Source organism: Nylanderia fulva, unplaced genomic scaffold (genome assembly GCF_048542155.1).
Source record: "Nylanderia fulva isolate GAGA-0341 unplaced genomic scaffold, ASM4854215v1 Scaffold9, whole genome shotgun sequence".
NCBI lineage: Eukaryota > Metazoa > Arthropoda > Insecta > Hymenoptera > Formicidae > Nylanderia > Nylanderia fulva.
Window position 1 is genome coordinate 1441373 of NW_028191026.1, and position 15860 is coordinate 1457232.

At 36.9% G+C, this 15860-nt stretch overlaps 2 protein-coding genes across 3 annotated transcripts in view; one reads left to right on the forward strand and one right to left on the reverse strand.

Moving 5' to 3' along the window:
* The first annotated feature begins 1340 nt into the window (after positions 1–1340).
* On the forward strand, positions 1341–9337 carry mib2 (E3 ubiquitin-protein ligase mind bomb 2). Its single transcript, XM_029323061.2, has 12 exons — positions 1341–1684; positions 2057–2513; positions 2596–2711; positions 2793–3181; positions 3415–3627; positions 3718–3877; positions 4097–4358; positions 4445–4756; positions 4931–5294; positions 5507–5718; positions 5857–6104; positions 6213–9337. Exons 2-12 carry the CDS (start codon positions 2083–2085, stop codon positions 6521–6523), a joined length of 3018 nt encoding a protein of 1005 aa, XP_029178894.2. The 5' UTR covers positions 1341–1684; positions 2057–2082; the 3' UTR covers positions 6524–9337.
* The window catches only part of LOC114946670 (uncharacterized), a 37346-nt gene continuing 30399 nt past the window's right edge, over positions 8914–15860 (reverse strand). Inside the window, exons 3-5 of one of the 2 annotated variants that reach the window (XM_029323312.2) lie at positions 13179–14306; positions 12514–12850; positions 8914–12215 (exon numbers count right to left, since the gene is read on the reverse strand). In XM_029323312.2, coding sequence (XP_029179145.2) covers positions 11935–12215; positions 12514–12850; positions 13179–14306 — 1746 coding nt within the window. In that variant the 3' untranslated portion in view covers positions 8914–11934. The remainder of the gene's footprint in view (positions 12216–12513; positions 12851–13178; positions 14307–15860) is intronic. The other variant, XM_029323313.2, reaches the window with a different exon arrangement.

A 15860-nucleotide genomic window follows, 5' to 3' on the forward strand; every position in this document is an offset into this window, starting at 1 on the left:
GTTTAAAGCATTATATTGATTTATATATAAATTTAAGATATTGTAAATACATTTCTTTAGGAGCAAAATTATACATATTTTTATAATGAACATGTGTATTTCAAAAGTATACATTTTATAGAATGTTAATTCTTTAAGATATTGCAAATGTAGTTTTTCATAATGTAAATCAATATTTTTATATGTATTCTATAAAATATTTTAGTATAGTATAAAGCCACTACATTTAAATAAATTATATAGATTGATTATAATAAACAATATACATATTTATTAATACATATAGTATATTATAATTGACAATTTAAAGCGTATATATACATATATTAAAAAATAAAAAAATTTAATACAAAATGATTTTAAAAATAAAACACCTAAAAATGTATATGTTTAAAATTTATTTTTATTTTAAATAATTAAATTCTTATTTGAATAAAACCTCTATTCTCTAAAATTTGTCTTCTATTTACTAAAAATTTATTTGATGCTTATAATTATCGCTTTCTAGTTTGATAGTTGTTCAAAATTTATAAAATTAAATAGTCTACATAAATTATATTTTGCGAAGAAATAATGGCAGCAATAAATATCTTATAATAGTCTGAAAAATCGTCTGAGTTAATAGAAGAACATTATGCGAAGAGAACAGTGCAAGCAGTGCAGCAATAAATGTCTTTTTATGGTCGAAAAATCATTTGAGCTAATAGGAGAATATATTAGGCGAAGAGGTCGTTATTAGGAGAATATATTTGCGAAGAGGTCGCTATTAAGAGAACATATTTTGAAAGAGGTAACAGAGGTTAAGTCGGTAATAGCTGTTAAATACGATGGTAACTTACCGACGATGGTAATTTACCGACGTTGCTTTTACCAACAGACCTCTTTGCAAATATGTTCTTCTAATAGCGACCTCTTCGCCTAATATATTTTCCTATTAACTCAGACGATTTTTCGGACTTTATATAAGACATTTATCGCTGCAGTATTGCACCTACCTCTTCGCCTAATATATTTTCCTATTAACTCAGACGATTTTTCGGACTTTATATAAGACATTTATCGCTGCAGTATTGCACCTACCTCTTCGCCTAATATATTTTCCTATTAACTCAGATGATTTTTCGAAGACATTATTGCCGCACTGCATTAAAAGATTCATAATATAAGAAATACAATCTGTTTTTGCTAAATAATTTTTTTTTAATTAAAAGGTAAATTAACAATCTTAAATTCAAAAAATGACATTAATATTTATATTTATCAATAAATTTGACATTTTACATAATTATATATTATATATATATATATAAGCATAATTGTATATCATAACAAGCGGGTGACGGGAGGGAGATATTTTAATTAGTTTCCCGTGTATCGGATCTGGCGGGCCGACGTACCCGGGCCGAAGGAAGCGCCATCATCAACGAGCCCAGTTATGAGGTTACTGTCGTCAGTCTCGCGGACGTAGGAGTTATCGTAGCTGTCATCCTCGTCGTCGTGTCCTCATTCTCGTCGACGATGGAGCGTGCGTGATTACTCAGCAAGGATGCTGCGTAACGACGACTCTTTCCTGAGGCCGATTTTTAGCTCCAACACGCATCTCCCGAATTATCGGTCGCGTCGTCGTTGCTGCGCCGCGTATGATTCATAGGACTCGTAGAGCCGAGTTCGAGACTGCTTTCGAGTAAGTACACGATCTCGGGATCTTCCTCGAGAAGATCTCGTTCTTCGCGTTTCTTTAGAGATCAGACAAACTTGATAATCGCGAAATGAAAGTTGGACTGATCGAATTTTACTATGTATAAACCCTTGGTTTGGAGCATTTTTACTTCCCAAGGTCGATAATCATATTATATGTTTAATAGAATATTTTAAGTAGTTCTATACATTTTTTTATCTTATTACGATTGTTATATTTACTTAATAAATATTGTGATATGTTATATTTATTTAATAAATTAATGATTTGCATATGCATTACAATATATTATATTTTACAATACAATGCAATGTATTACAGAATAGTGTAATGTTTAATATGTGATATTCTTTTTAGAAGCCAAACGTTTTGTACACTTGGAGATGTTGGAAGTTGGTTTGAGAGTCGTTCGCGGTCAGGATTGGAAATGGGAAGATCAGGATGGTGGTGAGGGTCATGCTGGAACAGTAGTGGAGATCGGAAAGCCACCTTCCACAGGAAGCTCAGCCTCCAGTCCGAATCTCGCTGATCGGACGCCGGACAAGACTGTCGTTGTTCAGTGGGACCACGGTTCTAGGAGTAATTACAGGGTTGGTTACCAGAATGCTTATGATCTGTTGATGTTTGATAATGCAGCAGCAGGCGTCAAGCATTCCAACATTATTTGTGATGGTTGTAAGAGGCACGGGATAATTGGCATCAGGTGGAAGTGTTCTCAGTGCTTCGATTATGATCTCTGCACGCAGTGCTACATGGCAGATGTACACGAATTGACTCACACATTTCAGAGATTTCAAACAGCCAATTCTGTGGGGTGAGTATTCAGAATTTAACCAAGTGATTCTTTTAACTTAATAAATAAACTATTATTATTGTGTCCAATCAAATGCATATAGAATCCAACTGGGATCGAGAGAAGGATGCACCAAGATATCTTTAAAAGGAATCTTTATCGGAGCAAAAGTCACACGTGGGCCAGACTGGGAGTGGGGAGATCAGGATGGTGGCCGTGGTACTTAATATTTTAATTATAAATCTTAATTATAATTATGCAATAAATTATCAATCACATTTTGCTGAAATTATTTTTTAGGAAAGACTGGCAGAGTCATGGATATACGTGGATGGGACAATGAGAGCAGTCGATCTGTAGCGACCGTTACATGGTCCACGGGTAGCACCAATGTATATCGATTAGGTTACAAAGGTTGCGTAGATCTATGTTACATGGAAGAGGCTAATGCTGGTACATATTACAAGGAGCACCTTCCACTGCTCGGTCAACCAATCTTGACCATATCAGATAACGGAAATAGCTCGACACCGACAAAAAACGGTGTCCCCAGCATCACGTCTAGTCCACATCATCTAACATTTAATGTCGGTGATAAAGTGAAAGTACTAATTGAGGTCGATATACTAAAGGAAATGCAAGACGGTCACGGTGGTTGGAATCCGCGCATGGCCGAATACATAGGAAAGGTATTTTTGCAAAAATAGAGTCGTCTCATTTACAAGTCCTATTGCCATAAATTAAACTAAAGTTTAACTGATTGCAAATCTTGAATGTTGAAGTTTTATCTGTAGAGAATGAGGTAGAAAAAAAAGTTAAATTTTAATTAATATCTATATTAGTACTATGATACATTCAATATATTTATACCTCAAGTTATTATGTATGCACACATTAATCGAATTAATTTTTTTAAATCTAGATTGGCATGGTGCACCGTATTACGGACAAGGGAGACATTCGCGTGCAGTATGAGGGTTGTAACAATAGATGGACTTTCCATCCGGGCGCTTTGACCAAAGTCCCCGCTAAGAGCACATTTTCCCTCGGTGATGTAGTTCGTGTAAAGAGCGATTTAGCTGCCGTCAAACAGTATCAAGTTGGTCATGGTGAATGGACAGATATCATGAAAAATGTTAGTAGAAACTCTATATATTTATTCATTTCTCTTTCTTATTTCATATTTATGATTTGACTTTATACGAATAATTTATATTTGTTGCAGGCTCTAGGAAAAACCGGAAAGATAATCAAAATTTATCCTGATGGGGATTTGCGCGTTGCACTGGACAATTCCACGTGGACATTTAATCCGTTAAGTGTCGTATCTTCTGCCACAAATGTCATACCTACCGATAATGCTAATAGGTTTAAAGATCGTCCAGGTACATTCTTATTTTTTATATAGAAAATATGTAAATAATGTGCAAGTGTATAATAAGGATAAGTTATATATAATTCGTTAATGCCATAATTAAAAAAAAAGTAGTCCTTTGAAAAAAAAACTCATTTAAATATCAATTCAATAAAAATAAAAATACAACATTGATTCATCGATTTTGCTTGTAATACTATAGATATAATTTCTATTTAATTTTTTCCAGTCGAGGGTACCGATACCGAAGTGGAGAAGCTGTTGAGGGACGCGGCTAGGGGCGAGGCCGGTGTGGCCGCGGTGCGAGAGTTTCTGAAAAAGTACCCTGGTAGAGTGGACGCGCGTGCTCCCGGTGGCGGCAGAAAAACTTGTTTGCAAGTGGCCGCGCATCAGGGCCTGCGCGAGCTTTGCAATCTTCTTCTGGAAGCCGGCGCATCTTTACGAGCGGTTGACGAAGACGGTGACACCCCCTTACATTATGCGGCATTCGGGTACATTATCTTGAGGAAATTGTTACCTTTATTTTCTTGCACAATATTAATTATGCACAATGTTTTTTATTCTTTTGATTGAACAGTAATCAACCGGAGATAATGGAACTGTTGTTATCGCGAGGTGCGGCTATCAACGCCGTAAACAACGGTAGATGCAGCGCTTTACATGTGGCGGTTAACAAACAACATGCACAATGCGTGAGAGTGCTGCTACGTCACCATTGCGATGTCGATCTGCAAGACTCCTACGGCGATACAGCGTTGCATGATGCAATCGGAAAGGACGCGCTAGATGTAATCGACGCGTTATGCGCCTGCGAGAGAATAGACTTCACTCTTCGGAACAAACGGGGCTTCAACGTTCTGCATCATGCGGCGCTCAAGGGCAACGCTCAGTGCGTATACAGGACAGTTACAGTGGAATTGAACTGTCCTTTTATTTGATGCCCACCTGGGGCTTAATTCTTGAATTTATTCACAAGAGAAACGTTTCTCTTTACGAATAAATTCAAGAATTGAGCTCGTGTCCTTTAATTCACGCATTTACATAAAATCGTGAATCTCTGCAGCGCAACAGAAAGGCTAGTTGCTCGCGCACGTCACTTGGTGGACACGAAGAAGGAGGATGGATTCGCGGCATTACACTTAGCAGCATTGAACGGACACAAGGAAGTCGCGGCAATTCTTCTCTCGCAAAACGGCGGCCGTGCCAAGGTCGACCTGCGCAACAATCGACGACAAACCCCGTTGCACTTGGCGACTTCGCAGGGACACTGGCCGCTCGTAGAACTACTGGTGCATCATAACGCGGACGTCGGCAGCACGGACGAGGACGGTGACACCGTCCTACACATTGCGATAGCAAAGAGCCCGAATCAACAAACTGCCGTGCCCACGCCGGAAAGCAGCCGGGATTCGCCGCTTATACACGCGGTATGTTAGTTTATGATATTATCTTTTTAATTAGTTAACTCAAATTTATTTTAGTTAACTCAAATATTCATAAATTTATATAAAAACGAAATGACTATTCTCATTGAAAAGTTAGGTAAATTAAAGTTCTCAGATTTATTCTGTATATTTATAAAAAAGAGAAAATAGACTTGTCCTATTTTTCTCTGACAAGAAGTATTTTCTTTGGACAGATCTGGCAGAATCTGGCGAGGCAAAGCACAAAGACTGAATTAGCACTAGCTTGTTTTCTCATAAGTGTGGATAGAAGCTGCAAACTCCTCGAGCAGGTCAGGAACAACAAGGACAAGACGCCGCTCGATCTTTTGGAGGGCGATCCACAAGCCGCTCTGCTCGCCGATCTTTTACGATCCTATAAATACCAAAGTCACAGCACACAATTAGAGTAAGATATAAGACAAATTATAACAAGCATCTTCCAATAACTTATCAACAAGTTATTAAAATAACGAGATTAATTGATTTTGAGATAATTCGATGACTTATTGATAAATGTATTGAAAGAATAATTTTTGTCTTACAGAATAGAGAACAATCCTTCGAATAATTACGTAGAACCGTCTACGTATCGGATAGATAACTTGTCACAATCGGAAGGATTGCGCGGCGCGAGGAAAAGTATCCCCGGTTCCGGTGACGCTGCGGAATGTCGGGATTGCTCAGGGATTATAACCGGCACAAAACAAGAGAATCGACTCGATCCCACTAGTAGTATCACGCTTGGTTGTGCACGTTGCGGACATACTGTCGTCAAAGCGCAACCAGTTCAAGGTACTCGATGTTTTTTTCTAAATGTCTGTCGAGTAAAAAGATTTACTCTATGTTATTAACTGAAACTAAAACTTAGATATTTTACACGTTACTTTTGCATTTCTCTAGACGGGCAGCTGGCAATGGGTGAGGTTTCGATAGCTAATTCGGAAGAAAAGACAAAAGACGTATCGTCGGAGGGCAAACGAAAGGAGATCAACGACAGGGACAAGGAAAAGGACAAGGACTTGGAACGATTACGTTATCTCGAAACTAGAGTCGCGGACCTCGAGGAGGCGAATATGTGCAGCATCTGCATGGAACGTCGTCGTAACGTCGCTTTCCTTTGCGGTCACGGTGCCTGCGAACACTGCGCTGCCCCATTAAAGACCTGTCACATGTGTCGCAAAACGATCACGAAGAAGATTAACTTGTACTAGAAACGTTTATACCCGAAATATCAACGTTGGGTTTTTCGAGCGATATACAACGTCTCCCGGGAGGAAGCATCGATACTTTGACCGCGTAGTAATAATGACAAGGTTGTGATAAACGTATGTTTGGCTTTAAATAATTTGGCCGCTACATAAACTCGGAGAGGGGGACATTCGGAAAAGAAGGTATTCGCACAGGTATTTTTTTTTTTACTTACTGTGATCGATGCTAATTACCTTCCAAGATATCCTGTTAAGATACATATATATATATATACATATAACATTTGTCCAAATGATATAATGTAAAAACAAAATGATGAATTCTGCCAACTGTGGTATTTTAGCGTAGAAAATGTTTATCAGTTAATCGTAGCGATATTGCGCGCGTTACGTTTCGTGTGCTGAAAAAAATTAAACTGCCAAAACGCGTACACTTCTCTTATTCCAACTTGCAACGTGAAAGAGCGAGCTTCATTATATCGACGTAATGTCGAGAAAGATTTACGCGCATTATCATGAACTTCGCATTCGCCCAGATACGAGATAGTTCGATTTTACATTATCTTTTATTAATTTGTTTTTTAAAGATTAATCTAGATCAATTATTACGAAGATATCTCGTATCTTGGCGAACGAGTGCGGCATATAATAAATTATTATACGCTCTCCTTCACTAAAAAAAGTTATTAATTTCAAATAAATATCTATTTCAATAATGCCATTAACACCATTTGTTTGAAACTAGTAGTAGTAGTAGTAAATTTTATTGGTCCCCTTGTTTGAAACTAATAATATTGATTTGTCGTAAAAAAATACTTATTTGATATAAGAAATCCTTTTTCAAAACATATAAATATTTATTTGTTTCAAACAAATGGTGTTAATGACACCGTTGAAATAAACATTTATTTGAAACCAATAACTTTTTTTTCAGTGTTCCTCATGAATCGGCGTATTGCCTATGCTTTATCCCGTCCATTTTTTAATCCACATTTAAAGAGAGCTCCTCTCGAATTTAACTTTTACGAAAGACATTGACCATCTATGCCGTAAGAATCATAGAAATCCATAGAAATCCATAGAAATGTACGTGTATATATCGCCAATATTATTGCGAAATGATATTGTTTTATAAAAGTGCTCCAAGACTTTCAGACTGTGTAAACTTTTACTATTTGACATGTAACAGAAAAAAGAGAGGAGGGGGAGAGAGGGCACATTTAGAATTTAATCCTAGCATTTAGTCGAAAAGGATTTTTTTCGTAATCGATGTAGAAATATTTGCAAAACTTTTTTCCCCACATATATCTTGCGAATCTCTTCCAATGTTTAAATTTCAACCCCCTTCTTTCTCCCTTATCGTATTTCGCGTATGATTTCGATGAATCTTTTTGCATAATAAATAAGACACGTTAAGAGCAAACATCCCCAGCCAAATTTTTTTTAGATAGAATAATTGTATAAAATAATCCGTTTGTGATCCAGTCAACGCGACAATGCATGGAACCAATTAATTTTAAGCGCGCTTCCCGTTACGAATGCATGTCGAACTAAAATAAAACAATCGAGTTCGCGGTTTAATAAAAAAGTCGACAGTTTTATCGAGGTACAAACTTATTAACACGAGGATTAATCTCTTTGAGATCCTCAAATTACGGAGCTGTAAACCAATTAATTTTGGGTAATTTTTTGTTTATAGATCAGTATTAGATATCTTGCCTTTTTACTCGACACAACGAAAAACTCAAATTCTCGAGACGCATAAGAAATTCTATTTAATAAGATGTATCACGATGTATATCGAAGTTGCGATAATCAATCGATTTTCTTTTTTTTATATCAGCTAATTTGTATATTAGTGATTTGTATATTAGTAATTTGTATATTAGTGATTAAAGAGTCGAAAAAGGATTTTTTATGAATCATATATTGGGGCGAGAACAGGGTAACGTATCGCGAATTTTACGACGTTTACGAAGAGAAACGTATAATTTGCAATAGTGTTGCAATCTGATTCCGTCACGATGATATTAGCTTTCTTCTGTTTCTCTTTTTTTATAATAATAGCTGTATTGTCTTTTAGGATACGCGCGACGTATATATTATACAAAAGATGTTATATTATGATAGTATAACTTTTAAGTATCGGTAGATTTCTAACGCGATTGTAATTATTTACGACATAATTTAAATAAACAAATTTACGATAGATAAACTTTAATTCGATATGCCGTTCGTGTTTCTTTCCTTTCCTTAAACCTGTTTTGTTGAATAACTTATTTATCAACATTTTCACGCCATCGATATACTAATCGTATAATGATAGAAAACATTATAACGATAAGAAACACATTTTAAATAAGAACTAAAAATGAACTTGTTGTCTTCTTAGCTTAGCAAGCAATCTTATTTATTTTGGTACTCGATAAAGGTTCCGATAATCGTATATTACAATCTTGAGCCAGTTTTGCAAAAATCGTAATAGCGGTACTAACGATATATAATATAATAATGTATAATAATAGTAATAATATTCTCTTCTTCTAAAGTAAACCTAAACGCAATGTACTCTATTAGTAGTGACATCGTATTTTATCTGTAGTATCTAATTAACTTAAACAAAATCGTGACGGCATATAGTATACCATATAGTACGATCACGCAAACTTTTCAGCTATAGAACTGTCTCTTACACAACTTCTTCTCTGTACTGTTTTCTTCATTTAGCTCTTCTTTCTTCGTTTGTGAATAATATTATTAGCGTAATTCTAACAAAGGGCAACCAAGCATATGATTCACAATAGCGATTAAGTAGTACAGCATGTTCAAAAATGTGTATACTCTGCAAAAACTGATATGAATATCCTATTTCCGACTTGATCGCGTTATTTCAACGCAACATCGTGGTTCCTTTGTCCCTAGATTATTCTACGAATTACATACAACGCAAAAAAATAATCTTTCATTTCTTGTCCTCTTCATTTTTTTTAGTTCGCCTTTCTCTTTCGTTTCTTAATCGAGACATCGACGCCTTTAAATCATAAATGGACAATATTAGCCATCGAGGTATCGTCCTTATATTAATGACAAAATAAATGCGATTAAGAATTGAAAGATACGAATCGATAATTGAAAACAAATTGGACAGATTTTGGAATATGACATTAAATGGATAAATAACTAACATATCGAAGAACGAATAACAAATGTAAGCACAATAAAGAATATCTAAAGTAAGACACACTTCGCGTCTTATATATAATTTACGATTATCATTTTTTCGATTATAATTTTTAATTATCAAAAAAAAACAACATTTGAGTGAAAAATATAGAGTTTCCGTATTATCCATTTTTTGTATTTAACACACACACACACATTTCTATCCTTTTTTCATATTTTTCTACTTGACATTTTCCACTTGTCCAATACTCAAGGAATAAAATGGAAATAAAAACTTCCAGCAAGAAACGAGATTTTAAAAATTCTCTAATCGATAGCCAATTGCATCACATTGTTATGTTTTCTCGCTGGAAAGCTTCCAATATAATCACGTGCATCACTCAGTCTTTAGAATGATTAAAGAATTTTTAATGAGCATTTATATAAATTACAACTGAAGAGCATTATAAACTTCCAAAGTATATTAAACCTCAATTTTGATTATCAATTTACGCAATCAACTGCAATTTATAAAGCAAATCCAAATTTGAGAATAGGATAAAGTAAACTTTGCCTACATTACTAAACATTAATTATATACTCTCTAAAATACAACAAGCCCGGACTCTCCTCCAAAATTTAAGAATAAAGTAGATAATACGGAAAATCTAACTGTACACATATCCTTTAACGCAGAAAAAGTTCACTAAAAGATTAACATAAAAAATATTTCAACAAATATTGTCCGCATATATATCTCTTGCAAAATAAATGACATGGGAAAGTGCACTTGCTACTTACAAAAGATCGTAGTGATTTAGATCAATCGTATAGGTCCGTAGGGGGCCGCAAAGTACAAATTTGCACAAATTTCACGCGTGCGAATTTTATCGCGCGAGTATTTCCCTTTCCATTCGCTTCACGCGACGAGAATTCTGCGTCGAAAGCTCGGTGAAAAGCCTCGTCATTACTTGCCGAAACACGGTCCTGCTTCGCGATTCGTGCGTGATTAAAGTTCTACTCGTCTATTTATTCGTATAAGACTTCGATCAAAGTGCCCGATGATAGCGAGAGGATAATAATTATCGCGGAGTCTCATGATAACCGCACATAGTTAGAACAATAACGACACTGTTCTTTTTTTCCTTTCGTCTCTCAAATGCATGAGATGTATTTATCGGCGAGTTTTATAATCCTAACAGGAAGTTTCTTAATAGGATTCTTTATAGGAGCTTTTGCTCTTTCTCTGTCTCTTAAAACGATTCATCGACTTCTCGCGCGATGTGTGTCGATGTATAGATACGTAAAACCGTTACACTGATTCATTCGCCGAGCGTAATTATTGTCAACTACGATCAAGTCCTGAGTCCGGCCAAACACTGCGACATCACCGTTTTATTAACGTTCGGAAACGATAGCCCTAAAATACCCAGTATTCCGTGACACGTTAATAATATAGCGCGCGTTAATAGTATATTTATATATATATAATATATATATAATGAAATATACATATTTTTATAGCGTTATTACAGCGGTAACACTATATATCTTTCGTTACAATAGCTATAATGTCACGCACCATCATTTTTTTATCAACGCATAAACATTCTAATTCAACGCGTCTACGACTTGGCTTTGTCGACGTGGAGACAATCATGAAGAAAAAAAGGGAAGAGAAGATGGAAAAAAGCAAAAGATCTAACTTTGAAATCAAATGTTTTAAAGAAAAAAAATAATAAGAAAAACACTTTTACATTTGATTAATTAAGTTAATTTCGAGCACTATGCATTCAGAAATAAAAAAAAAGGTAGATTGAACCTTTCACCTTTTAATCCGTCAATCAAGTCTCGTCAATAACGTTTTTTAGTCGCGTACGACGATAACGCAAATCGTAGAAAGCGAGACAGTTGCATCATACTCGAGAGAAACTCGGTATGAATCTCGGTGGCAATGATCTAGATTATACAGGGGGGGTACTCAACGAAAACGGGATATCAAATCAAAACATTTTTGCAGCGTTTGTATCGAACGGAACGAGAGTTGTATAAAAAAATGAATCTAATTATCGTGGTAGGACACGTTCGACCCTGCATTATAATTTTTTTTTTCAGTTTTTCTTGGAATAAATCAGTGCGATCAGGTAAGAACGGGTAAAAGAGAGACAATTACACTCTCTATGTATTACGATATAGAGGCTGCTACTACTACTGTGTGCCGTGAATTGACTCGTTAGTGACTCGGTAGTATTTTAAGCTACGACCGGTTCGGGACTGCACGGTTGAAGCTCCGGCTCGTTCTGCGGTTCCGCGCTGTTGGTGCTCGTGGTGGTGGTGGTGGTGGTACTCGAGGCCGCTGTCGACGTGTTCGGCTCGTGATTCGGATCGGCAGGAGTCATCGCGGCCCATTGCGTGGTATACGGTGCCGCGCGAGCCTGTCGCCTGGCTTTCCTTTTGGCGCGACGTTGCTCCATGACTAAGCGCAGCCGACGCATCTTGCCCTTTGTCGCTTCGTTCTCCTTTGACAATTCTTCTGCATTCCAAAAATATTACACAGTTTATCGATATTAGTATTAATGAAGATCTCAGTGACGGCAAGATCTCTGAGAATGGACGGAGCTTTATAGAAATATATAAAGGATCATTGAATATTATTTTCTTTAGAGAGAGAGAGTTACTACAACAACGTTATATTTTAATTAAATAAATTATTTATTAAAATACAGTTTATTAAATATTTTATAATTGATATTATATTTAATATATATATACACACATAAATTTTTTTTTAATTTTAATATCCTCTATTGAATAGAATTGTAAATACATACCGTTGGAGTATCCTGGGGTAGAATCATGACACCCGACCGACGTATTCGATCCACCCGCAGTGGTTGTATTGGCAGAGGATGTGGACATCGACGAGGACTGTTGACGGGTGTGAGAATGCCTATGATGATGATGCCTGTAGTGGCCTGCGGATGCAGCCGGCGTCGCGCAGAGTAAATCATTTAAAATGTGAATGATGGTGCTGATGTCTCGCTTCGGTCGACCGTGTCTGTCCTGCAGAGCTGGGTTTAAAGTGCCGCTGAACGTGCCAGAATAGACACCCTTGCCGTGGTGATGCATACTCTCTATTATCGCGCCTTGCCTACGTCTCGCGTTCTCCTAATTGTGTAAAATAATAGAACTTGTATATCGTCAACATAAATAAATAACATTAAAATAACACTGAGTGTACATAATAACTTACACAATCATTTTAAGGACCTGAGAGTATACAAAGCAGAAACATTCATCGAGGAATAAATTCAGTATCAATGAAAAATTTCGCCTCATTTCAAGACGGACAGTTGAATTTATCAAAGAAACCGGATCTCAATCATATGGTGCACCTCTTAGGACCTTAATCGACGCGGCGTCAATCATAAATACACAAATATAAATCACAAATAATGATACACAGGGGGGAACTGGCTTCGGTAACAATGTATACCTCTGCGAGGTCGACCCGCGAGGTGAGTACCTCAGAGGAGAGCTGCTTCAGCTTCTGCGTGAGGTTCCGGGAAGCCTCGGCGAGCGCGCGGGTATCGAGAGTGGCAGGTTTCGGCGGCGACTGTTCCAGCATCAGCGACGAGGTGCAAGTGGGACTCTGTGGATTCGATTCGTCGTGCTGACTCCTCGTGACGTCGATACCATTGAAAGTAACAGATGACGATTGCTGGCCGTGATGATGATGGCCGCTACAGAGCTTTTTCCTGGGTAGACTCGTGTCGTGGGACATAGTCGGCTCCACGGTGCTGGTCTGCTCCTGCATCGGGACGGAACCCGAGGCGGAGGAAGAGGCGGAAAGATTTGGCAAGCCGGACTTGTTTCTCGAATGGTGATGATGATGATGATGGTGGTGGTGATGATGGTGACCGTGATGGTGGCCGTGATGATGGCCGTGATGATGATGGTGGTGATGATACAGAGGACAGGGTTGGCAGGCGTTGGAGGACCCGCTGCTCGTAGGCGAGACGCCGTGCGAATTGCTGCGCGAGGATGGTGACTGACTCGAATTACTGGACGCTGACGAGGACGACGACGAGTGCACCGGACTGATCGGCGTCGCGGAGACGGACGAGAGTGACGTAACGCGACTGGAGCAAACCGGGCTGGTGGTGGTGGTGGTGATGCCTGCTGTAGACAGAGTATTGCTACTATTGCTGTAACCAGCGGCGGCATGAAGGGCGTTCGCGAGGCTGCTAATCAGATGCGACGTTCTACCGCTCGATCCACCGCTGGCGTTTTGCGACTTGACGATGTTCCCTGGCGATCTAGCCGCCAGGCATCTTCTGGCCTGCAACGAGGACGAAACATGGCCGCTAGGTAAGCCGGATACGTTGCTCGTGCTACTGCCACTGGCGGGTAAACTGTGGCTGCTGTTGCTGGTGGAGCTCGTCGCTGGATTGGTAGTCGGCGATGCCGGGGTTACGGTGGACAGCTGCAGCTGTATCAGCATCATGTGATCACCCAATCGCATTGTTAGGTTAAGCGGAGCTTTGCCGGACAAGAAGTCGTTCACCTGTGAGTCATTCAGACTCTCCAAGGCCTGCATTACACTCTGCTCTGGCCGTTGTGCCTGAAACAAGGGGGCGCGAAGAAAGAGATCATTATTCCGTTTCGAGAATCGATGACTCTCATCTCTTCAATTTATTTAAATATATATACTATATAATTATAAATTATAATATTACTTCTGTATATGTCTTACAATGTAATATAGGATATATTCGCGTAATTGATATAAGAATTATTGAATATCAATTATTGTAGGAAAGAGAAGCATATAAAAATTTCGGAAAATTTCCGAATGTGCTGTGAGATGAAAGATGAGGCGCCAGAAAAAAAATGCGACCGCGACGTGAGATAGAGGTGCGAGAAGACCTGCAGATGAGAGGAAACCTCGCGGAACCGAGGCTCAAACCCTCGACGAGTCACAGTTAGGCATCCCTCGTGCACACCTAACGGACTTCCTTTTGCCGGACGTGGTCATCATTCGGATTCGGTAATTCGATTCGCGGACTTTTACCAAGGAAAGTTTCCATTTCGAAGCGATTATTTTATTCATACGCACAGAGAAAATTTTAGAATTTACCCTGAAAATCACGATAGTCATGGGACAATATAGTTATTGGAAACATTTTATAAGAGTTTTTCTCTGATTAATATTTACTACAATAAAAAATATTAATAATCTACTACAATAAGATATATAAAACATGTTCGATTAATTTTATGTACATACACTAAAAAAATTATTAAATTATTAATAAATATTTCTTTCAATACTGCCTAATAAAGCATTTATTTGAACAAATATTTATCTGCTTTGAAAAGGATTTTCTTATGTCAAATAAATATTTCTCGCATCAAATCAATATTATTATTAGTTTCAAATAAATAATTTATTAGGCAATATTGAAATAAATAATATTTATTCGAATTCCATAAATTTTTCTTCAGTGTTCATAGTAAAATTTACTATGTACATTAATATTTTTTATTGTAGTAAATATTAATCAGAGAAACTCTTATAAAATTCTTCCGTATTGTTCTACGATTACCATGATTTTCAGGGTAAATTCTAAAAGAAAATTCTTTTCGTGCAGAATTCGCAGCTTCGGAAAAAAATAATTCGATAAAATAAAATGCTATATAAAGCACTATCTATCAAAAAAAATTATTTTATTTTTAAATCATTATATAAAGTCAATTTTGCAACGTAAATCTTAAAGACCATATCTTTCTATCTTCTTAATTTTGTACGTTAAAGTTCGATTTAACTAGAAATTAAATGAGACATAACAACTTGCTATCTATTTGCGCATAATCATTATATATCACTTATAATTCTCCAAAAATTCTATAATTATACAAATGCACATATATTTCTTAATCAATTTTCCAACTATTTATAATGTCAAGCCAATCGCCTGAAGATAAAATTCTAAGATGAAATTAAAAAAAGGCATTATCGTTGAATTTTTTTTAAACAATTATCACGATAAAAAATTAAGAACTTTGGTAGGAATAACTGTCTTTCCTAATATGCAACTAATCATATGTAGACTCAATACGCAGAAAAACAATATGTAAAAAATATTACATGCAAGAATGTGACCTTCACGCGTGC

Bases quoted from the DNA above. Each gene is read 5' to 3' on its own strand.
- mib2 (XM_029323061.2), top strand. From the start codon at position 2,083: ATGTTGGAAGTTGGTTTGAGAGTCGTTCGCGGTCAGGATTGGAAATGG. The intron at 4,359-4,444 runs GTACATTATCTT...TTGATTGAACAG, and splicing joins TTACATTATGCGGCATTCGG to TAATCAACCGGAGATAATGG. The intron at 6,105-6,212 runs GTACTCGATGTT...GCATTTCTCTAG, and splicing joins CAAAGCGCAACCAGTTCAAG to ACGGGCAGCTGGCAATGGGT.